Below are 26217 nucleotides of genomic sequence, written 5' to 3' on the forward strand. Positions count from 1 at the left end.
CTCTCTGAAGTAAATGGAGATAGGCAGGTACCACAGGTTGGATGCCTAAATTTAGAAGGTGTGAATACCGCTCTCCCTTTCTCGCTTCCTTTTTCTTCTCTCTGATGTGTTAGTCCTTTCCTCTCCAGCAGTTAAAGGTCAGCTAAAATGTAATGTCCAGCTGAGCTGTTCATCCTCTCTTGCATGTTTTAGAGTCCAGGTTCTCTCAAACCAGGGAGAGAAGGACATGGAGGTTCAAAACCAAGATTCAAAAGACTGTTATTTCAACCCCCAACCACAACAAATGTCTCCCTTTTAAACTACTCACTGAGAGTAGGAGTGAAAACATAGGTGAATCTTCTGTGTGTTGTGTGGACACAGCCTTTGAGGCCATAGATGTGTCTCAAGTATGTATAGCAGCAGTGAAGGGCTCTGCACTAGGAAATTCAGTATTACAGAGCATACTACTTATACTGGCAGTATTTACAGGACTGTGAATTGAACTCTGGTTTGAAGATAGACAAAAAAGCTTTTCTTCCATCCTCTCTGGCCAGCACAAAGACTGTTTTGAATAACTTTGAACAATTTTACTTCCTCTGTACATGGAGTTATATTAACGCTGTTCTCTTTTTGAAATTTCTTCATTACATAATAGAAAACTTGGTAAGAAATCCATATCTGCACTGTGCAGGTATATGCCACACATTCCTCCTTTGATGATGAGAAGCTGCAACTACATCAAGTAGGCTTTGCTTTAAGCTTAAGTGTTTTGCTATACCTAAGTCAGAAAAAAATAAATTGCCGTAGAAGTCCGATTTCCCTCCTGCCCCCACTGCTATTAAAAGAAATGCATCATGCCGTATTTGCCCTGCTACAGATCCACTGCCAGACAGGCTTGGATGCTTTATATGGTCACAGCAATGGATTTCTATGACCTTATGATCCTTATAATCTAAGCAGCTGATGGCTTTACCAAGCTTGTGCCTGTGCTTTCTGTCTTTTTTTCTGGAAAACATCAGCCGCAATGTTCCAAACACTCCAGGCTAATCTGCCTTTTCTGTGCCGCCCCCCCCCCCCCCCCTTTCCTCAATTCCAGTACACAAATTTTGGCTGAGAATTGCCAAAGCAAGAAAAACACAATTAAATCCAAATTCCTTTCTACTGCTTTTAAATAGACAGTTTTTTAGATTATCTACATTTAACTAGTATTGGTGCATACCATTAACAACTCCTGCTATAGTCAGCTTCTCCACAAGACTTCCAAATTCTTATTCACAGGAAGGAAATGAAAAAGCAGAAGTGCAAGAAACACAATCAATATTCAATTTAATTTTTCATTTTAAAAAGTTCCAGTGACTGAAGGTGTTCGTTCTCTGTGCCACTATTTCAGATAGTAGATGTTAAGATGATCACATTATTCTGTGGAGAATAAAGAAGTGAGAACAGTAATGTTAATACACTAATTACTTAATTAAATACTATAATGTGATATTAATCAAGTCTGTTGAGTATGATCAGCATAAATAAGGTATTTGCTCTTAAACTTTTTGGCCTACCCAGAAAGCAGAATGTAATCTCAGTATTATGCAAGAAATAAATGGTTTTTAGCTCAATATAATATATCACAAAGACTCAACATAATTTCATTTTACAGATTTAAAAAAAAAAACACAACTATGCTGAGACTTAACCACTGTAGCCACACAGATTTATTTTTTAAAAAATAAATTGTAGTAGAAATTGAGTAAAAATTCTTCCCAATATTGCAGGAAACCAACTATATATAAACTAACTATATATTCTAAAAGATTAAAGTGATAAGTAAGCAGCTGGCATTTACTGTGACAAAATGATGATACTCATTTCCATACTGCATATATTCCTACTTTAAAAATGTACTTTACACATTTTCTACTCTGGCTGATACAATCTCTAGTTACTGTGCATACTTACGATCTGCTGAAAATTAAAACGACTGTTAACTGGCTTCATTTTATGGCATGCAAAATAGCTTAAAATTGACTGACCATTCAAGTAGGCAGTCCTTTCTAAATATTCTTGTTAAACTTTCCAGATCTTCGTTTTTGAAATGCAGTTCTTCCAGCAGTGTAGTCAGGAACTGTGTGTACACTGGGCTTGTTTGAGTGTTCTTGAAAAGTGGAGTAACTTGTGACAATCTGGCAAGAAAAAACCCCAAAAATGTATTTGATAAAGAAAAATTACTTCTCAGCATCAGATACAAAAAACACAAAGCTTGTGAGTTTGAAAAACTGTATTGGAGAAACACAGTTTACATTGTCACACTTGATTCATTACAGTACATAAGATTGTATTATATACACTATGATCTGTACCAAAATATGAATTATTACGATGTGCTGAAACTGAAGAAAATCTAATTAGGAAAAAAATGGGCTAGTAGTTTTATGCCTCTAAATCAGTCCCATATTGATGTTATATAATGCAGACAAACAAAATTGAGAACAAATTGCAATATGTAATAACCCAATAATAACACCCAACAAAAGGAAAGATACCAGTAATTATTTTCTTTAACTATAGATTATTAACTTCCTCGTAATTAATTGATACATCACACACTGTCAAACTTCACAAAGATGTTCAGGAGAGTAATGTACTTGGGACAATTCTCCCCATTCCCTATGCCATAAGCCACACAGTTTGTCAAAAGAACAAACAATTTTTGCTTTAAGTCAAGATTTCTTCACATAGAGGCACTCTGGATTATTATTAATTTTACTTGACGCAGATGGGCATGAGACATCAATTAAATTCTCAAACTCAGCAGCAATTTGAGTGAGTAATCAGAACAATTTGATTTCTTAGTTTTGACAGTCTGTACCTTAAAGTAGTTTAAATTGTACTTCTTACACACTGGACTGTTTCAAAAATAGGCTTTAAGAAAGAGAGAACTAGAACAAGGTTTTTATATGGGATACTAAGTTTTAAAGATGATACTATAGCACAGATTTGCTATAGTGAAACTATTGTATGTTTTGATAACAAAAGCAAGTGCTTAAAGTCTCAAAGTGCCTGCAGTCCTGGAGTGCTTCAGAAAAATAAGAGAATCAAATAGAGGGGGTGAGAGGGAAGAGATTATATTTCTGAATTCAGCTCATGAAGTTTAGCTTTAAAATTTAAGTAATACTAGGCCTTTCAAAATTTGCTACTCAGCAACATTTTACAGACAATCTTTCATTTGGGCCTGATTTTCTAAACTGTTGAGTAGATGTGAGTTCATCCAGTTTCCACTGATTTTGAAAATTACAATTAATGGATATACATGAGAACAGACAATTGAAGTTAATAGGATATTAGTGCCCATCCCCAAAGAGAATGTTATTCACCATGTGAAATCACAGCAACAGCAAGGCACACAGAACTGAATATTGAGTTTTGTTCCAGAATCAACAAGCACAGCAATGGGAGGCACCATCTTCAAAGGATCTAAAACCAAACATGCATAGTACTGCTGCTAAAACATATTCCTCAGTTTGGAAGGAGCTATAACCATGGAGATCACCTACATATATATGTATGGAGATTAGGTAAAATATTGACTTGTCGGTTTTCAGTTGTGCTTTAATTGTATCTGAATCTATTTTTATGCTAGAGTCCTTTCTTTTTCTGATAATTCTATTGCAAAACATTGCAAAGGTAGCAATAGCTGAATCTACTTCCTAACCACAAATATTAAAAAAAATAATATTTAATGAACAAAGTATTAAAGATTATCTGAACGTTGAGTAACTTCAACACCAAATATTACTGACAAGATCACTTAACAAGAACTCCTATCCCAGCAAGTTACTTCATCTCAAATACTGTATTTATGTAAGTAGTGCCAGTGATACCATACAGGAAAGAGTTATTTTAGAATATGTTCATGAAATTACGTACTTTTAATAAGAAATTCAAGGTAGTCTACACCTTCCTGAAAACCTCTCAGCTCAGAAAGCCTCTAAATAACAACTGAGATAAAGTTCCCTGTAGTCACTGGTATCAGACCATCTCCACTTGAACAAAGATGCATGTAGGATTCTCTTAAATTATGCAAAAGTAGTGATAGATCATGAGCAAAGGCTCTTAAAAGACACAGTAAATAGAACCCTTAATACAAGAACAAATTTACAAAAAAATTATTATTAATAAAGAGACTTTTAATGAGTTAGGTTATTTTCCATTTCTTTTTTTGATTCTATTTCAGTATGTACTTTTAGCTAAATATTTCAAGTATCAAACACTTGATACTTGGTTAGAAGGACTTCAAGAGATGCCCAAAATAAGGACATGGTGTGGAAAGAAACAGACTTACACACGAACTGTGGTATGTAAACCTTCCCACAAAAGACAAGCAGTCACAGTTGGATTTGTGATTTTTGGACTGAGGCCCCTAGGTTTTGTGATGTACTTCATGACAGACAGGACTGAGCCGGTGAGAAGCACAGCAGTTTAAACTGGTAAAACAGAGTGCCTCTGCCCAGGGCTGACAATCTGGAGACTGATTTTTGCATTATGATGCTTTATCAGCAGGGGACCAGAGGAAGTGCTGATAGAGGATCAGAGTGACCATCTCAGAGTGCTAGTCTGGAGACAAGGATAGTGGCAGGAAGATCTGGAGATGCATTATTACTAGTCTTCAATTCACCCGTCTCAGGATTAGGTAAGTTATACATGAAAAGGGACTGGTGGCATAAACAGTCATGACTTCCCAAGTGCTGGTGCCAGGCAGCTGTCACATGGCAGAACACTCTTTTGGCAATGCTGTAGAATTAGATGCATTTTAAGCTGAAATTTCCTCCTTTTGCTTTGGACTTAAGAGGATGTTAATAAGGACTTTATTTTTCAAAAAGAGCAGAAAACCTTTGAACTTTTAAGTAATTCTGAAGCTAAAATCTTTATACCATTAAGCTCATGTGCTAAGCAGTCTATTTATATATATGTTTTTGGTTTTTTTTTAAACTGCAGTCTGTGATATTACAATGAATTACAATGATGTCCTGTCAGACCCTGTTTAAGACACTCTGTTTAAAAAGCAGCTATTATAGCCCACACAAAGAAAGAAAAGGATATTGCTGTTGTCAGAGAAACTGCCAGACATTAAATACTGAGAAACAAAGGGGGAAAAAAAAAAGATACTTTAGCTGTGAATACATTTTTTCCTTACCTGAACTTTGTTTAAAAACTAATTAAGCTACTAATAATCTGATAAGCAGGAGACTAAATCAAGAAGTAATTTCAGAGAGGCACGTATAAGCTTCTAACAATTAGTTAAATATTGCATCTAGACGGGATGTGTTAAAACATTTGGGACTATGTATCTTCAAATGATGTATAGGATAGGTGGGACCAATAACATCTAGCTGCAGCAACAATGAAAAGAAAAACACATTCTGATTTTCTATTACTTGTTTCAAAATAAGAGTGATTTTAAAACTATCACCTACAGAAGGACACAAACATAAATGTTTCTGTCCAAAGTCATCCATGCTTCAAAGGCTTGCCTGCCTTCAGCACACTTGTTCAAAGGAGACATTCGTGCTCAGTTAATGGAAAAGCAATACAGTACATACCAGACTTCATGAAACAGTGTCGTTTCCTGCACACCCACTTACACCATATGGTAAACAGGTCTTTGCAAAGTTTAAAAAGTGTTAAAAATGTCAAACTATATCTGATTGATAAAATTTGTATATGCCAGCTATTCCACATCTGTTACTCAATTGAAAAAGTGAAATTTATGTGAAGGCCAAACTATTACTATCAAGCTGTTAAATGACATCTGGCTACTGCAAAATGGTTACATAGTTTCAGTGCTTCAACTCAAGACCCAAGCTTTGTATAAATTAGTTACCTTACAAAAAACACTTGACAAGTGTATTTAGGAGTTTAATCTAATCTAAATAAAAATATTTTTAGAGGTTAGCCACAATATATGGAGTAAATTACATTAATTGATATGGTAGTATGCACAACTAATTCTTATACCTATGCATACCTTAAGCAAGATTTCATCAGCAGCCCAAAATTCCTTCACCAGCTGTTTATGGTAAATTTCCTACTCCTTGCGTTGCAAATAGTTATCGACAAGGACTGGGTTTTTTTTGTTGTTTGTTTGTTGTGGTTTTTTTTTTTTTTTTTTAATACTTCAAATATATTTTACTACTCTTTTATTACAGATTTGATAGGCTTGCAAGGCAATCAAAATGTTATTAATCAGAAACGCTATTCTTTTAATGTAGCAATTTTATAAAATACAGTCTTAGATTCCATTTTAATGATGTTCTTATGAAGTAAGTCTCCAACACAACTGATTAAGCAAAAGTAATTGTTTTGTTTAAGACAAATGGCTAGACTGAGTCAATACAACAAGTGTTATAGATCAGCAATCAAACTCATTGAAACAGATGTGCATTGCAGTCCACAGACCATCTGCCTGTACACATAACTGGAGTGTCACCAATGCAGCAATCAATAACTGTGCTTCAGGTGATGGGTCAACTGAAACACTGGCCATGTCTACCCATTTCATGAAATGGGTAGATATTCTGGCAGAATAAATCAAAGCATCACTGTAATTCTGGATGTTCTTGCTCAATCTGAGGTACAGTCTCTCACTTACCAGTATACCAGTGGGTACAGTATACTTGTTTAGGGACAGCTATTTTGTTAGTAAAGTATCTTAAATCCCAGCAGGGATTTCTGCAGACCTTAAAGCATAATGCATCCATCAAGCAAACGTTAGTATCAGACATAAAGCTGATCTGAAGTACAATGTGAGTGTAGTTGTAAGTTGAAGATGCAACACTCGGGAGCTTAAAAAAGTTATAACCTTTGGTTATAATTAGGTGGTTACACACTCATACTGCTTTAACATAAACTCAGAAATGAGAAAACACTAGAGCCTCAACTTATGTAATTTAGCTGTTATGCTCACAGTTCCAGTTTAAAAACCCCAGTTGTTTCTTATACGCATAGTTTGAGCATGATTTAAGAAGCTGAACATAAAAAAATCCAAAACCCTTAAAAGCAAAACACTGTCTCTAGAGTGAACATTTTCCATTAGAACACATTAATATTTGACAGACAGGCTTGAACTGGAAGCATCTAACTTACAAACAAGATGCAGAAGTATTTAAATATACTGCAGGAATTAAGTTTTCTTTTAAATTAAACAATACGAGTGCTGGGAAAAAAGTAATTATGATCAGCGTAATTTCCAACTCTAAAATGAAAGCATCTTCTAAGTTGGGGCCCTCTGTAAGCGTATCAGTCAAAGAGGGAAGTCAGTATTCAGGGACATTTTTTTAAATGTCCCCAAATTTATTCCTGTATTCAATTTTCTTAATAAAAGATAAAACACTTAAGCCCACAGCTGAATGTCAACAACTGACAGAAGTAAACAGGCAGTTTTCTTACTGAGGGAAGAAAGCTGCTTCTAGCCTAGTTTTAAATATAGCCTGAAGATCCTATTCTCATCATAAAGACAAGAATTTTGTAGCTAAAGTGCAACTTATGTTTTATTTATTATTCAACTTCCTTTCATTATTGTGTACTGACTTGTCCACAGAATCCAGCACAGACACTTCAATCCTCTGATGGCAACAGAAACTAAATTATTCAGTCTAAAATATTTGTCCACTACACTTAAATCAATGCTACAAACAGTGATTCAAAAATCAACGACTGGAATTCCTACATAATCCAAGAATAGAACAAAACTTAAGGTCCATTCAGAAGTTAACTTTGTTAATTGTTTCCACTATCTTAATTTTTCCCTATGCAGCTTCTACAAGTCTGTTCAAGAAAAATGTTCGCTTTGATACGTTTATGCATATACTTCCACAAAATATGTATTTTTCTTCTTTTAAAGTTCACTTTACATACCTTTGTATGTCTGTATGTTTTAATGGGGATTAAATTTCACTTATGGTGCAGCCAGATAGATACAACTAACAGTAAAGTACAGCTACAGTTACAAAGATTTATCTAACATTTGATAGAAGTGTTTACTAGTATTAACTAACCACTGAAAAAGAGACAATAGGTTTGCTTTCCCCCACTTCTTTTTCTCTCCCCCCCCCAGTAACCAAATAGGCAACTGGCAATTCAGAAAACAATAGGGGGTTTAGGTGCACCTAAAGATGTACCAGGCCAAACACCAGCACTGCTTTCCAAACACCATTGCCTCCTAGGATGGTGATCAGGGGCTTGGGTCAGGCCCTCAGGACCAGGCTGCTGGTTCATTTTGTGTTTTTCCATTAAGTTGCATAAGGAAATTTGAGTTAAAACTCAAATGTTTTAACTGCACTATGCAGGGAAGACATTTTGAGGCAACAGGCTTATAGCTACCTTATCAGGCACAGAAGCTGTTTATTTAAAATGGATTTAATAAAATGCAAATATTCTAGAACTTTGTACTTTTTTAACCTAACAAACAAACAATTTGCATGAATAGCAGGACGTTTCGTTTATGCCACTTTTTGCCTCTCCCCTGGAAGTTAAGAATCACACCATCAGCTGCCAGCTGTTATTTGTAACAGCCAGCTGCATAACTTCAAAGATCCTGCAATGAAAAGATTTTATAATAATGTTGCATTGATACAACAAGAGACAGAAAAGGAGAAAACTCAATTAAATTCAAATTCAGTCCTCAAAATACTAACTTCTGTAAGATAGATGACTTTTAACTTTTAATGATGGGTAAGTAAAATACTTGAAGACAACATGTCTTAGAATCTACAAATATATACATATAAACAAATATATATACATATATATATATACAAATCTACAAATATATACATATCACAGAATCACAGGATGGTTTGAGTTGGAACGGACCTTAAAGATCATCTAGTTCCAACCTCCCTGCATTGACACCTCCCCCTAGATCAGGTTGTTCCAAACTCCATCGAACCTGGCCTTGAACACAGATACATGGTATAGACAAATTAACTGAAAAAAAAAAAATTAAAATGGAAAGTAAACATGTGAAACTCTCTGTTCATGTAACTCATCCTATTTTACAAAAACATAATAATTTAATACAATTATTCTCAGAAAGCAACTAGAAAATGGCATTTCTCACTCCTCCTGTATTTTCAGTTCCCTGTGAGTGACCACTAGCACATAAACATGGTAACAACAATTTCTGCTCAGCTGAGAGAAAATTTACAAGTTTATTGCTTAATACAATTATTTTAACCTTTGCAGTGCAGCATCAACACTGTTTCTTCTCACACTCCTATGACATTCTTTCTGAACAAGTTTCCTGACCTTATATATGCGCACATAAAATAAAGGCAGTTCTCTCAGCAGTTGTTCAGGAAAGGAACTACACATTTCAGAACAGTCAGCATGGGGAAAATGACATCCCATTCTCTGCAATTGTTTGCTAGTATTATGTGGATCCTGTAATACTAAGCAGTTGGCTTCATCAGGTATGCAGGGATCGCTGTTTCTAACCAGGCTTAGCCTGTCCAATGAGAAGGAAGATGGCCATCACTCTGCAAATACTTTGATGTTACAATACCAGTGACAAAAATTCAGTGCCCTATGACTCCTTTAAAGCTATAGTAATACTATGTAATGGTTCTATTTGCTTCCTGTTGTAGTGATGTTTAGGAACTCTATTTTCAAACACTTCACTGATTTTAAAATTACTCCCAAGACACAAATAGCATACAGGTCTGGCAAAAACCAATTACTTGGGCAATAAGATGCAAAACGGACTTTGCAGATTTCTTTACCAGTGGGTTAGAAAACCCTTTAGCCAGACAAGAAGACTAAGGAAGCACCAAAACCAGCTCAAGACATGTATAGTTTCTTATCCACAGTACTTGTCATACAAAGTCTAGCTGGATCAGACACTGTGTTTCACAATTTTGTATTAATAGATGTTTTTTTAAAAACTGAGTATTGGTACTCACCTCTACATTACCATATTTCACGTTATTACTACCTTAGTTCATAGACATGAAGTATCAGAACTTCTGTAATTCTGTGTGCCACTTAAAGCACTAACATTCAAACAGGGATTTGTGCCAAAAGGTTTCAGTTTAGTTTACTTATCTGCACAAAGTCAAGGCAGAAATAAAAGTTCACAATATAAACCCAGAAAAAATCACTATCAGCTGTTTCTCTGTAACAAATCTAAGTTTCTTAGGTACACATATCAAGGACAGGCCTTGTTTAAAGAGCTCCGTTTATTTGAAGTCTGTTTCCTGCTCACCAGCTGACAGGACAAAGGTACTTCTCAGTCCTAACATTTGTTCCCATCTTCCCCTCTTTTTCAACTTAGTAAAAATTTTAAATTAAATTAAATATGTATTTAAAAATTGATCCTTTAGTAATTTTCCATCTTCTACTCCTCACTTTTTGTATTCCACAAAGTTTTCCAGTGACACCTGTAAAATACTGGAATCTATGCCATTGAAGTCTTCAGATTACTTAGCTGCAATAAGTTAAGCATAGGTATAAGCCTCTTTAATTAACAAAAATGCTAAGATGAAAGCTTTTGAGAACCTGAGCCTTTTAAGTACTTTGTAAAAGATATACTATTGTATAAATTGTTGTGCACATACAATGGGACAATGTGCCATCTAAAAGATATTAACATTGCTTCACATACATCCATTTTTGCAATTGCTGGACTTTTTGCTGTCAGGTACTGGTAATCTATTCCTATCAATTCCCTGTTTTGGTGATATGCAAAAAAAATTTCAATAAAGATTCAACAAAATATGCTGTTTTACAGTTAAAACAGATACAATGCTTAGGTAAATAATTTGTCAATACTTGGCTTTATAAAATGTACTCACCTGTACTCAGTTACTATGGAAACAATGATAATAAAACTGATCATAGTTTAGTTTCACAACTTTCTAACATTGTAACTTGATTATCTGCCTTTCAATCCAATACACAGATCAAACACATTGAATAATGCAGCTGAGTAGAGACATGCTAGGAAGAGACTTGCTTCCCCTATGTCCAATTTTTTTTTTTCTTCAGAAGTTAAAACATAAGGACCTAAATATTTTTCTACTTGCCTTTCCCAGTTTTGAAAACAAATGCTACTGCAGTTTTGGACCTCTCAAAATGAGATTCCTAAAAATCCCCCAAAGTTAAGGATTCTTAAGCACCTTTTCTCAGACATGCCAGCTCATAGTAGGTTTAAATAAAAATAACAAAAAACTCCCCTCCAAACTCTTTTCCTGTTTGTTTTATTTCCAGATTGATTACTGAATTGTCTATTTCCAGTGTATCACTTTCCTACTCTTAATCTCAATTTTACCATCTCTATAACAGACCACCACTTTTTGCACTTGATTTGTGGAAGTATACTGACCTAAACATACACTTAAAAATTTAAGCAGAATGTGATGAGGTTTGGAACAATGAATCTCAACTACCGTTGATCTATTTTAAATACCAAATACCTCATCTCAGAAATACTGAGTTTTATGATGAATGAGTTAGATCCATTCGGTGTCATCTTAAAATGTTCATATGGGTATAGAGAAATGGATACAGAGTGTGAAGAGGTAGAGAGATATATTTGTTCTGTGGAACATCAGGTATAAGTGTGGCATACATCAAAATGAAATTAAACATACTGAGATCCCAAGCCTCTAAACAATCCAGCATCTGAAAAGTTTTTGCACTGATGCTGTTTTTGCACCTAACAGCCTGTAATTATGCATACACAGTTTGCAGTTGCTGGACTAAGCTCCAGTATACTTCTTAGCTGTGTTTTCTACCAGCCTGTGAAAGCACATTTTTACTTTTGGGAAGGAATAGGAAAAGAAGAACGTGCTGTTATGGACATGATTGTTCTAGTTTCTTTGTATTATGCCATGCAAAATTGCATGAACATATAGTTATTTTATGCTTGTTTATTTAACATGCTGGATAACTGATGGTTGCCATCTTATCCCAAGCTAAATCCGCTAGCTTGGCTTGTCTGTAATCTGAGAGCTTCATCACAGCCCACTGCCTAGAGATACACTTTTTATATCATCTTCTTGTCAGTGACATGTATCTCCTTCCTTCCCCAAAGAGGCTCTTTTTCTGTTTTAATAATGATGAAAGGAACACATCAGAAAATACTGTGCATTTTTTGCCTTCACTGTTAACATCCCTCATCAGGATTAAAACTTAATTGCCAGACTGGACAAGACCACTGGGTGTCAAAATGTTTTTATATCACAAGAAGTAAACTAATGAGAAGTACAGACTTCCTTTGTACTCAGTTCCTACAGTATTAGGAAATGAAAACATTTCCTAATGTTTTAGGAAGTCTCCTAAAAGTCTCCAGTTCATCAGTGTACTGTCTACTATCAGTTCTCACATAAAGCTAATTTTCCTCCTTTCTGAATTAATTGGTTGTAATCTTCTCCTATCCCCTCCAAATTTTTCATGCCCCTAAGTAATTTGCCCCTAACTGACATGGATCTTTGAGGGATGGGTCTTTAAATGGGTCTGTGGACAACTGTTGTGATCCAAGCAAATTATAGCTTAGCTCAATTATTCAAATAATTTTGTCTTCCAAGATAGAATTCACTCGTAAAATTAAGATTTTTAAGATCTTAAGGATTTTTAATCACTTTGAGGTTTCCTCCTTCTTAGAAACCATTATACACTTCATAGCAAAAATATGTCTGCCATGTCAGATCTGACACTTTCAACAGCAAAATGACAAAGCAAGCTAGAATCTCCAGAATGAACTATTTACTTACTAGACAGCCTTTCTTACTGTCTAGCATTTTAAGGTTTTACATTTCATAATCTGCATCCAGCACCACAAGGAAAGAAATTATTAGAACTTCAAAAGACACTGCTCTTTCAGGGAATTTCTACAATCAAAGTTTTTCTGTTACGGTGGTTCCAGAAGAGTTAAGGAATACAGTACTTCTACTTTGGGCATAATTTATTTCAGTGCTAAAAAGAAAAGGACACACCACTTAGCCTAGCAGAGGTACCATTATGACTCTCTGCATAGAATCAAATTAATTCAGAACCCATACTAAAAATTCTGCTGGTACAAAGTACCTGGGGATCACATGCTGGGAAGCCACAGTAAGATTTCCAATGGTATGCACCTCTGCTTTTTTTGTTTGTTCAGAAACAACAAGCCAAATCAACTCTGATTTTCATCTTACGATGAAGTTTCCTGTAAAACAGAAACACTGCCTATGTGTCATGTCCCCATTAATGTAGGCTGTTCTTTACAAAGTTTACTAAGATCAAGTTAAAACTCGGAAAATAAAGGATGCAATGTGTGTCCAAGTAATGTTTTTCTTTTAACAGATGGGTAATGTTTCATGATAAAAAATGTTTGCATTGGATATATTAAGATTAATTATTAATAAGGAAGCAAGTATATTTTCATAGGGCTACAGCTTCAGGATTCAGTTGCAAAATTAACAGTTCGGTTTGCTCAGTCGATGAAGTTAAAATACACTTAGTTTTAAACTAAGTTTAGGGCAGCTGTTAACAGTATTGATTACTCATGTCTTACTTGCAGCATTAGTTCAGAACTGTCTATATTACCATGTCACTGCAACTTATTCTGTGCTATAACTTCCAGTAAGCAAAGCTGTATGCAGCAATTATGGAAAGAGGAAAAATATGACATTACAAAAGAAATCTTCTATACATATACCTTTTCAAGAAGCGTAAATTTAAGGCAGTTCTCTCTCTAATATGGTGGGGCATTTTTTTTTCTATCTGCTTGATCAGCACGCAGTAGTGGCACAGAGTTCAATAGGACATGAACTCCACTGACTTAGTTTCCCGAAGAGTCAACATGATAAAAGCAGTCTTCCGAGATCTAGCATGCTATTTTTCAGGGAGTTGAAACAGAAGCTGCAACAAAAATCTGGTTTACTCAAAGGGCAAAAGTGAAGTGGCAGAGGAAAGTACTTTCCCTACTACTACTTCTTAATTCACAAGAAGGTTTGGAACTTAAAATTCACAAGGGTGACAAAAGCAGAAGATCCCAATTTATGTTAAACATAAAATTATTTCTAGATTGCAACAAAATGATTAGTTAGAAGAGTACCACCATGAAGGACAATTTGTAACTGGTGATGCACTTTGCACACCAGCTCTGCAGAGGTGGGCATGACTTCAGTCTGAAAGCCCACACATGCAGTTGCTGGGAACATGTAGATTTCTATGTCTTGGAGGGATTTCCAAGACACTTAGCAGAAAGCTATGACCCCACTCTTCCCTTTCACTGGGCAGCAAAACTGGAAGGTGCAGATTAGACACCTTGCTGAGCTAACTCCCTAACTCAATGGAACAGAAGTCCAGGAGACAGGGTATGCTCAGGCCCCACTCCTGATGATAAGGTCAAGGACTGGAACTGTACAGGGGAATTAATTATCCTGGGCTCACCTCAGCAAGTTTGTGCTGGGCATGCATGAAAGTTACACAGCACATCCCAATCTCCCATTCAGAGGCTATCTCTAAGAAATTCTAGAATGGGAAAAGTCTGTAGCTGTTTGTATTGCAATGAAACCCACAATGTAATTTTCCTGCAAAACAGCACTACAGCAACACTGTAAGGAGGAACACCTTATCGGAAACTCAGGTTTCTTCTTCCATTGTCTCTCTTATGAATGATGAAGATACATAACCAATTTTAAAGTTTGCACTGACTAATGTCTCAGTTAACAACACTGAAAATCCCTCAAAATACTGTTCCATATATGTTTCCTAACTAATAATGGAACATGCTAGGAGGAAGTAAAGTAATACTGATCTTCTCCACAACATGCCAAATAAGCAAATTTGAGTTTGCTTTAGAAGTGCTGATAAGTAAGAACTGCTTGACAAAAATCTTATTCAAGTTCACACTAACCAAATGGCATGACAACCTAGAATTATTAAAAAAAGAGAAAAAGGGAAGAATATATTTTTAAAATTTTTTTTCCATGTTAAGACAAACTTGCCTTTTCTCTATTTCATACAGTAATATAACTCTACAGGTAAGAGTCCAAGAGTAAAAAAATACTATGCCAAATTCAAACAATTTTATAAAAATAATGACTTTTGGGATTTTTGGTGCTGCAAATTGTTTCAAAATGGGAAACAATGATAATTCTAGATTAATAATAAAGAACACAGTAGCAATATCACAAACAATCTGAATTCCTCTTAAAATACTTCAGAAATGTCAGTATTGAGTAACAGATGTGCTTTCGTGTGCAAAGAAGTAAAAAAAGCATACTTGAACCCCAGATTCTCCAGTTTCTGAACTGTTATCTCCAAGAGAGTAAACCTCTAGAGTACATCTCCACATGACACATTTATCTAAAGTGGCTGCACACATATAATGATGGCTTTTGTTTAGTGATCATGGTCATTTTGAGTTTGTTTAAATACTGTAGCCAAATGCTTATAAACTAATCCCAGAACATTTTGAAATGCTTCAAAGCTTTTAGCGGGGAAACCTCTTGCATAGGCTTTGTAGATGAAGCTGACCACAGTTCACTGGAACCAGCCAGCTCAGATAAGTAAGATGAAAGCAGACATTTCCTGAAAATATCTTGAAAGCTTTCCATTAGACTGTACCAGGGGTATACACTAAAAACAGCAAGTGCCTATGCTTGTATAGCAACCCATCTTCCCACTGCTTTCTCCTTCTTTCTTGAACTACTGCATTTGTATCTATTTATCTGCTTCATTTGCTATCTTACAAAGTTCTTTGGGGGAAAAAGATGCAACTTTTGTATTCTAGTTAACAGTACATTATAAAGGAGCTGTTACGCTAACAAAAAAATCTGTTCAACATACTAAATATTGCAGCAGGAAGACACAGAAATTTACTACTGCCAAAATTATTACAAATTACCAATAAATAAGAAATTCAATTTACAGATAATTTTTAAAAGTCAGTGACTCCATGACAGACATGGCTGCAATTATTTGAACATAGTACTTTGGCTGTCAAAGTGTACTTTTAAGAAGATAGATACAGGTTTGCTGAATGTGCTGGTCATAAAGACAGGAGTGCCTCAGGCTAGATATTCAATAAGGGCTGAGACTGGCTGTTCGTATTTTATACCATATTTTGACTGAATAAATCCAGCTGTTCACTAGGAACAGGAAATGATCCACTGTTGCAAACTCCAACATTTGAACCTTTGAGAAAGACACACTGTTAAGTTTCAGGTGCTTGATTTCAGAGCTATGAATTAGAAGCTCAGGTTTCTTTAATTATCAATAGACTCAAGGACACTTAAGTACTTTCAATAGCTTCTTGAGCACCAGCAGACTATAAAGGGAGCCTAGGTCTAATTTAAATACCAAAATTAGGTGTTAGGACTATCCAATATCCTGTATTCTGTGTTAATATGCACATTCCAATAATGAGAGGATAGCATTATCATAACATAACACAAAGTATAAAGCAATGATGGGACACTTGAATTCAATACATCAGTAATGAAAACAGTTATTCTGCCAAGCAAGCATATGACAAAAAAGGGTTGGGGCACTCTGAAAGTGCACTGTGATGTTAAGTACACTGTTGGAGTCCTCAGCACATGCTAGCCATATATGAGAAGGAAGCGGTGAGCCACAATATCAATGCACAAAATGGAGTGCAAGCAAAGTCCAACAGTTGCTAATCTAGACAAGACAACCCTGCCCTCTTCCAAACAAACCAGAAAATACTTGAAGTCTTAGTAGCTTCTTTTGAGGTATACCCTGAAGTTCCATCCATGCTGATTCTGCCTTCTGTAGTCTCTGTTCTTATGTCTCCTACACCCCAGGGTACCTGTAATATGGTCTTTCATCCTCCTGGAAAGAGGAGGTATTACCCTCTTCCAGGTTGTTGCTTATGCTACTTCAGTGTTTAGTGCTAGCAGTAAAAATGGACACTCTGTGTCTGGGACCAGGTCAAGACCTGTGTTTGGACTGAAAACAGTTCGGAGAAGAAGGACTAGGGAGTGATGGTGGACGAGAAGCTCAACATGAGCAAGCAAGGTGTGTTTGCAGCCCGGAAAGCCAACTGTGTCCTGGGCTGCATCAAAAGAAGCGTGGCCAGCAGGGGATTCTGCCTCTTTACTCAGCTCTCATGAGACCCCACTTGGAGGACTGTGTCCAATTTTGGAGCCACCAATATAAGAAGGACATGAAGCTCCTGGAGAAAGTCCAGAGGAGGACCACAAACATGATCTGAGGGCTGGAGTACCTTTCCTACAAAGATAGGCTGAGACAGTTGAGGCTGTTCAGCCTGGAGAAGAGAAGGCTCCAGGGAGACCTTATAGCAGCCTTCCAGTGCCTGAAGGGGCTAGAGGAAAGCTGGGGAGGCCTTTTAGTTACAGAGGCTAGTAAAAAGGCCACCCTGACTCAGGCCCCATATTACTCTGCACTCAAAATGGTATTACATGTGTTGCAACATTGATCATCGCTCAGTATTGCTACCAGGAAGCCAGAGAAGACTTAGAGTGTAATTCTTCTGGTGGGCAGTATTAGTAAGGTATAACAGACTCCTTGGCAGACTGCAGGAGGTGAGAAAGGGCCACAATCTGACGACCTGTGAGAGGTTGCCCAGGTTGTTAGTAGCCTTTCACTACATACTTCTTGACTTCCACTAAATATTCAAGTTTGATTAGAATTCCCCAAAAATTAAATGTTCTGTTTTAATTTTTCAAGAAATGAGGCAACACTCATCATCATCTCAGAGCAATCTTAACCCTCATTCTACCCCATCTCCATTCTTCTACACCCTCTCCTAAGAGGGGACTGAGAGTTAAAAATCTGAAGATTGCAATCTGAAGTCAACAGGAGTGTCATTCATTATTTCACTAAAATAATATTAGAAATAAAATCTACTCTATTTTAGGATTGAATGTAACTAATTTGTTAGGAGTGGGCCCTTAAAAAGCAAAAGTAAAAAGAGACTTGGTTCTCTGCTTCTACTGATTGCTACCAAGACTGCCTGCTACTTGTACAACAATTTAAAGCAACTGTAAAACAGTCATTAGGTATGTTAACATTTAGAGCTCATCATATGCAGAGACACCAGCAACATATTTTAACTTTTGATCAGAAGACTAACCATTTCCTTAAATGTACAGAAACTACTTGAAAAATTCATAAGATCTGTTTCACAAATTACCAATTCAACCATAAGAATATATAGTAAAAATGACAAAAGATTTGTTCTTATAGTTGATAAAAAATTTATGCCAAGGCATTCAAGTAAAGTTACTTTCTGTGTTCTGATTTAATGAATCATTTGAGCGGTATCTGGCTGGGTGACACAGATGTAAGGCTCGCTGAAGCCTACTCTAATGCCTGCTGGTGGAGTCTTCCTTGGGACAGTAAAGCCAGAAAAATGTGTCAGACTGAAGTAATATCAAGGAAAGTAAGTGCAGTACTGGAGATGCTGCGAGGTTGGACCACAACACTTCTTGACCTGTGAATATCTTAAGTACTGCTCTGTCCTACAGGCTCCAGTGACCCAGGAAGCCCAAAAGCAGCAGCAGCAGCGCAGTAATAAACAGTCTCTGGAATAAGATTTTTGCAATCTTAAAATTCAAGCTGAAAGACACACAGAGGTTGCTGGATGGTTTAACCCTACCGAAAAGCAGGGACTGACACTGTGTGAAACCACCAGTGATTTCTTAAAAGGTGAATGAATGTTAAATGTTTAATATTAATTTGTGAGAGAACTGTTTTACACACTGCCAAGTTTGTACCTTTAACTTCAGAAATATACATCACTTTGGAAAATATAAATTAAGGAAGTTACTGATTCATATCACTAGAGCTTTTATAGACCATGCCTCTGCTTGGCATATAAGTTTACTGAAAGACCCTGTCATAAAATTGGGCTTTCCATTGGCAAACATCTTGGAAATAATTTAATTCTACAGTAAGTAGAACAAAGCTAAGGAGGACTGTAGGCACTGCAGTATCATAATCTTAAGATGTAAAGCTAATCCTAATAAAAATAAAATACTGGGTGCCCAGTATTCCTGTCAGAAATTTGGGAGTTGCTAAAAAAGATTTCCCCTCTCAAAAAAGTTAGCTAGAATATTCAAGCACACATGTTTAGAAGCACACAATATCTTTATAGAAATAATTTTACTTTAAACATGCAAGTGGAATCTTTTAAGAAATAAGAAGTAAAATGAGAAATGAAACGTAACAATTTTACCAAATCTAATTAATATATGTAATTTTGTCCTACTGTCAGAGAGGGGGAAGAACATCTGACAGCAGCAGATAGAAGAGTAAAGTATACTTCTCCTTCACCCCACCACCTCTCTTTTAAAAAAAATAATCTCTAAAGCTTAACTTTTCTTTTTTTTAACATGTTTTGCCATTGTTAACATGTTGTTTCAAGTGGGACAATCCTGTTTTGTCAAGACAATTTAGTTCATTTGCATGAAAAAAATAATTATGTTGATTCCCCAGTTAATCTAAAGACATCTTTCCTTCCTTTTACCTGAAAATTAAATCTTGAATCGATAGGCTACTTAAGACAGTTGTGTATGAGAATATTTTATATTAAAGGGTACTTACACAGATAACAAAACGATAGCAATTAGAGTCCATTCAGGCATTTTGTGAATAATATTTCTGTTTGTTAACCTGAAAAAAAATTTTAAAAATAATCAGAACATTTCAGAGTGAATATAAACAGATTTTAACTGTTGAATTTTAAGTCTATCATTAAAAGACTTACTTACTACACTGAGTTACAACATAGGGATTACAGCTGTATCTGAACAATTCACCAACTTTAAGGCTTCTCTCTCATCTTATCCTGTAATGGAGGAGTTGCAGAATTCCCAAAATGTAACCTTTTCCAAATGAAAGTGGGATGGAGAAGACTGAACAGAAGCTAATTCTTTGAATTATTTCACAGACAGTCCTGGCTGCTGTGAGGGCTCTGCTCTCCCCAGGCCGCTGGGAAGCTCTCAGGGACTCCACATGCGTTTCTGAAATGACAGGCCTTCCTACATTTAGTTTTCTCCGTGTTGGCTTCAGATCCAGATGTGCTGCAAAAGCTAATGTTGTGGAAACAGGCTAGATTTTATTGGATACTGGAGACAGTCCTCTGATGGTCCCTGTATTTAAAATGGAAACTTGGAATTCTAACTTATGCAATGGGAGCCAATGCTGATATAAATGCAAGAAAATGAGGTGTGAATCAAAAACCCCACAAGTTCTCAACGGAAGTGCTGCTGCATTTTAAACCTGCTGACCCATGTGGCTGAGCTTTGTAATAAGACAGGTCTGCCTTAAGTCAAATGTTAATCTGACATAAAACAATTAACGTGTGAATTGCTATGGCTGAATTTAGGCGTGACCCATAGTGTTCAAGACAGGCATTTTCACAGAAAAGTCACAGCTAAACCTGCTACGTGGGCACCCAAAAAGGTGAGCAGAATTCATTTTACTCAAGCAGATAGTGCCAACCAACAGAAACACTGTGGGGTGAGCACCTCCATAGGTTTGCTTCCTTCTTGCTCTCAGCATCCCTTCTACACAGCCTTGTATAAATTCAAATCCAGAATGAAGCTAACCTGTCACACACCCACTGCCACAGGCTTTTCACCTACAGGTGGGAAATGGGAGGTTGCTTAAAATAAAATACCTTGGCAACAAATTCAAATCCAGGGTTTTCTTCCTAGTAAGATGTTTTTTTAAAATTATTTTAAATTTCTTTAAGCAAGTGTATGGTTATCCCAAAAAAACTGTTAGAAAGTGGAAAAATAAAAGTATTTGTACTTGCCGCTATTAAAACTCAAATTCTATAACTAGCTCCCCCAAATTATATTAAAAATGGGGATTAAAATGCAGTTATTAATATAGGATAATTTTTATTTCCTTATTTCATACATATATATATTATAAAAATAAAAACTAATTTTTATATAAGGATAGTAAATCCCTATTAAATGTCTTATTAAAGCAATAGTATCCTATTTTTCTCCTCAAATCTCCAGTCTTCCAACCAAAATAAGACTTTGAAGCAATGATTACTCAAATAGTGTCTCAACAGCCTGAGTTTTGTTAAATGTCAAAAGGAAAAACAATGTTTTGTATCAGAATTGTCACATCAATCTAAAACAAATAGTTCTGGCAAATACAGATTATTTTTGTAATTAAAAGATTCATGTTTCCCAATTGCCAATTGCAATAGTTGGCAACAAAGCTGGTATCTAGTAAACTATTAACATTTTTCTGGCTATAGAACAAGAGACAAAGCTAAGGCTGAATGTCTTGACTCAGTGCTGATGACAGTGATAAACACTACCAAGAAATGCCTGATGAAATCATCTTGACAAGCAATTCATATGTAACATTCCAGTTAATCTGCTATGATGAGACACACTGGAAAAGACAGCTCCAAGCCACCTGGGAGAACTCTGTCAAATAGAGAAAGCAGCTTTATTTCAGTGCTCTACAAGGAGTTACTATTGATTAGAGCACAGGAAGGTGTCATTCTTGAGCACAAACTGAGAGATGCAGTCATTTGAGTCAATTAACTCTTATTCAATGTTAGTATTGATTGGCAAGGTCTGAACACTAGTCATTGCCATCAATATGCTATTTATGAAGGAGATAGTCAAAAGACACAGATAACCAGCAGGATACAGCAATATGGATCTGCTCATGTGCTTCTGTCACTGGAGTGGATGAACAATCAAGTCAGGCTTCCACAATGTACCTTTCACTACAACACCTGTCTTAAAGCACTGAAAGCAGCTGAAAAAAACCCAACATTTGAGGCAGATCAGAATAAAGTTAGCAACCTACAGGTGTGAAGCCTTAAATAATAAGGAGCACTGGAAGGGCAGTCACTTTGAAAAACAAGCTGTGTGTCACCACCAAGGCCTCTGAAGAGCAAAGCTTTCAGAAAACAGGGAAGTGCAAGTCCTCAGTAAAAATGGTTCATTAATTCTTTGTCTTGCCTCTAGCCAAAAATGTTACTTCAGGACAATTCATGAAAGAGAAGTCACTAGGTTTCTGTCATAAACGTGTAACAGAGGACTAAAGAGCAAGATGCATACAAATTCCATCTCAAATGACCTCCCAATAACTGACTAGTGCCCAGCCTGCAAAGAAAGTGTACTCCAATGCAGAAGTTCTAGGAACATGGGAGAATCCAAGGTTAAAGTAACCAGTAAAGAGCATACACTGCTGGTTCCAATTTTCCTTTAGTTGTCTTCCCCTTTAATTACTGTCAGCTGCAAATTTTGCTACCAGAACTCCATTAACAAATGATGACATGATTTGTAAACAGTGCCTGCTGTGGCAGCAGATTTAAGCACATCCCTGAGTGCCTTTTGCAGTAACTTCAAAAGTGATGCCAGCAAACCTGGAAATTACAGGAAAGAAACTGAGCAATGCAGGAGCTCACTACCCTTTCCTCAGCAGGATTACATTTTGTGGAATTTAAGGGAACAATTTGGTAACAGGAACACCATACAATAAGGAATGACAGATGGGACACCAGTATTATTATGCTAAATAGTTACCCTCTAGCATGCTCCTACCATCAGGTTTTGTGAACAAGATGCAAGAAAATGTAACTGATTACTATAAAACATTTTAAAAGTATATTTTCCTTTATACCTACTTAGAAACTATAGTGCTGAGTGTTATTTCATTTTCTAGGTATTTGTCTATCCTTATAATTACAGTTTATTTGCAATCTATAAGCTAAATTTTTAACACGTTATTATGCATTTGACTAATAGCAATGTGTTATTGGTACTAAATGTATATTTAGTGAAAAAACACTCATTTGAATAGGTCCATGCTTGCTGTTTTTCAGTTTTACTCAGTTTGTCTGTGTTCTTACACTGGGAGAAAAAATGTTAAAAAGTGCCCCAAATGGAGAATATTATCTTTCTTTCTTTTTCTTTCATTTTACAATTTATCTTTGCTGTAAAGTGAAGACATCAGCATCTTTGCAAACAAAAGCAGCCTTTTTCTTCACACATCCACGTTCCCAGGTGTAGTCATATGAAACTCCAGTTCAACAATGTGACCAGCTGGTTTGACCATTTGCCTATTCCATAAAGCAGCAAGCTGACTTCATGGGAATAGGACATGAAGTTGTGACTTTACGGGACCTCAGCTATCTAGGATTTTTCTAAAACTTGCATGAAGATGAGCAAACTTTGGTTAAACCAGGTCAGCACAGGCAAATACTAAAGCATAGATTGTTTTTCTGTAGGCTTCAACTAGAACAGTATAAGCACAAAAGACAGCTCTTCTACCCCCTGAAAAAAAGCAACATATTTACATACTGTACTATAATTTAGTTTGATGACAACCAGCAAACATGAGCTACTATTATAACTTTAAGCCTTCTGCAAGAGAAGCCTGTTTACTTGAAGAAGTATCATTAAAATTCTGGTAATTTCATATTTCCATACAGAACTTGTCTACAACAAAGTATTGCTGATTGATTTGAAACCTAGAACTTAAAATTTCACTTTACAAGGGTAATAGGAAAAAGCCTATTATTGAGTTTATACACCAAATAACATTCACTCACTATATGTATTTAAAAGTTAAATACTGTTTTGGAAACAATGGAAGATGAAGCTGTAATAAGAAGTTTAGAACACATCTTTAGGAAACAACTGCATCATAGTAATTTGAGAGTTCAATGTCAATTATAAGCTCCATAAAAGGAATTAAAATACTTGCAACTGTAATTCCATTTACAAAACGAAATATGATGCTTAAAAGAAACCAACCACATTCACAAATGTAGTAATTTAGCCTCGATTTATATATAAATAGCTAATTTTCCCTTGATCTTTTAACAAAGTGCCCTTACACACTCTGGAGAATTATTTGACATCTCAGTTTTTGTAACAAAAGCTTACAGGCACTGAGGGACTTTGCTGGGGAAGAGCTCAAACCATTCTAAAATGTCTCTTGAGATCTCTCTAGTGCCTTTCCCAGCAATGGTGATTGAATAAAATGCTGCCCAAAGGAGGCTGAACTGCAAGTGTTCCTTTAAAAACCAATGGAGCTGAAAATCGTTGTTGCTTAGTTCACCACATGCTCTTTTACCCTTCTACAGCTAAACTCCACTACAGCCACGTGTTTTATCTCCTACCTTATTTCGCAAGTTTTTCAGCCTGAAATATTTCCAGTACAAAAAGCAGGGAAGAGCACTAGCATTGGTCAGTGCCTCCTCCATAGTAGCACTGTAGCCACATTAACAAAGAAAGTAACATTTAAATTTCTATTCCCTGCAAACATAAATACAATTTAAAATTATTCCAGGTCCACATGCCAAAGCAATCAACTTAAGATCAGAAAGACCACCCATATTAAAGTAAATTTAAACCTACATACAGAATTGGAGATTCAAACCTATGTCTTCACCTTAATACATACGAGCTTTTGTTTATCAGCAGACCCTTCCATATCAGAAACACAGGAAGGAGAAAGGGCCCAAAGGTTTTTATTGCTTCCCTGTTTCCTGTATTTTAAAAATATTTTCCTATCAGTGACAATAAGATGCCATTTATAATTATATATGTAAAATTATATTTTTAATCTATATAAAAAGGCATGTATAGGTTCTTGTGTAGTGCCCACAACTGCCTTCAACCACCACCCATCCAAAATTCACTTTCTAAGCAATTTATCTGGAATCTTCACAGTAAGAGAGCCGTACGAACTTGCTCCCATTACCTTCAACTTACTTTCTAACAAGAAAGACTTAAAATAAACTCATTAAGTGTTATCTGATGGATCAGAAATAGAACAGGGGAGACTTTTAAAATGTGATTAAATTACTGCTACATAAGCCAAGAAGGATCAAAGTCCAAATGAATGAGATTTGGTTCCATTCTGTAAATCCACAGGTGTATATATATGTTTTTAGGAATCTATTTTGGCTTCAAGGCTTCTTTGCTATAAACCACTTTTAGGACCTCATATCCAAGCCACATTGTCTTTGAATAGCAGAAACTGTTATTAAAAAAAAGTTCTGCCTTTAAGAATCTCCAGGGCTTCTTACATAATCATTCACACAAAAGTAGATTGAAAGAGACCAAATGCAATTTCTCTAGTTCTGTCAATCCATAAGCTGTTTTAGTGTTAATCTTCCAGACATTAGATAAAACATAAAGAACCAGGTAGAGCTGGGTTTCTGTTCACCAAAGCCTAGATACCTTATGGCAAATAACTCCTAAATTATTTGTAAAATGTACATGTAAACCTCATGCAGATGGGGTATGTGGAAGAGAAGCTTCAAGAGTGACAATGTATACAAGATATCAACTGCTGTTGCTCCTTTTCCTGACAGTACTTCAAGATGTAGGGCATGATCTAGGTCCAAATTAAGAGAGCTGTGTCCCAAATAAATTGTAAAAGTATTCAGAGAAATTACAGCTCTTCTGTTTTTCCTCTTTCTTTATCCCAGTGTTTCCCAATACTGTCTTCAGTGCCTCTGACTGAAGCAGAAGCTTAATCTGTGATGATCAAGTGTAGATTCCTTGAAATCAGGAACAAAACAGGTCAAGCTGGATCTTCTTCCTGGCTCTAGAAGTTAGTGGTAACAATAACTAATCACATTAAAACCATTTAGCCTGGCTGTAGGAAGCCAGACCAAAAGAAAGTGACAGATCTCAGAAACTCAAGCTTAATAGGAGGTGACGAGGAGCAGAACCTTTAAAAGACTCACCATCATTCTCCAGAGACCACTGGCCTAGTTTTTAAAGATCTACAAATATTCCTGGTGACCTGACCTGCCAGGAGCACGGAAAGGGTTGACTTGTTAGTCCACAGGGAATGTGACATTACCTATGTGAACATACAGCTAGAAAAGGGCAAATCTGCCATGGGACCCTCTCTGTCCCCAAATTACAAATCATTCAACAGGATTTTAAATTAATCAGTCAAGAAGATAAAGACCAATACTCACCGGAAAGTTTTGATAAGATTTTTTAGCTCTGTGTAAACATCACCTGGAGCGATCTGAAGAGGGCCCAAAACTGCAGGTAATCTAGAAGGCAAAAAAGCCCGGTCAATATGCATTTTCCTTCTCCTTTTCATTTCTTGTCAAGTAGAACTTCCACCAAAGCTCAAAGTTAATAAAAAGAAAACAAGAATGACTTTTTTGACGCAGATCAGGCACATAGTTTGCATTTCAGATTCCTCTTAGTGGTGTTCAGGCAACACCTTCACTTTACACCAGCTTGTTTA

The 26217-nt window shown here is 36.1% G+C and overlaps 1 protein-coding gene across 1 annotated transcript in view; it reads right to left on the reverse strand.

Annotated features, from left to right (window-relative positions):
- Positions 1-1279: 1279 nt before the first annotated feature.
- Positions 1280-26217, reverse strand: part of RPAP2 (RNA polymerase II associated protein 2) — a 35339-nt gene continuing 10401 nt past the window's right edge. The window contains exons 10-13 of the mRNA XM_051625387.1: positions 25937-26017; positions 19552-19620; positions 2007-2156; positions 1280-1398 (exon numbers count right to left, since the gene is read on the reverse strand). Of these exons, the coding sequence (XP_051481347.1) occupies position 1398; positions 2007-2156; positions 19552-19620; positions 25937-26017 (301 nt within the window). The 3' untranslated portion in view covers positions 1280-1397. The remainder of the gene's footprint in view (positions 1399-2006; positions 2157-19551; positions 19621-25936; positions 26018-26217) is intronic.

This window comes from Apus apus, chromosome 7, assembly GCF_020740795.1.
Source record: "Apus apus isolate bApuApu2 chromosome 7, bApuApu2.pri.cur, whole genome shotgun sequence".
In the NCBI taxonomy this organism is placed as follows: domain Eukaryota; kingdom Metazoa; phylum Chordata; class Aves; order Apodiformes; family Apodidae; genus Apus; species Apus apus.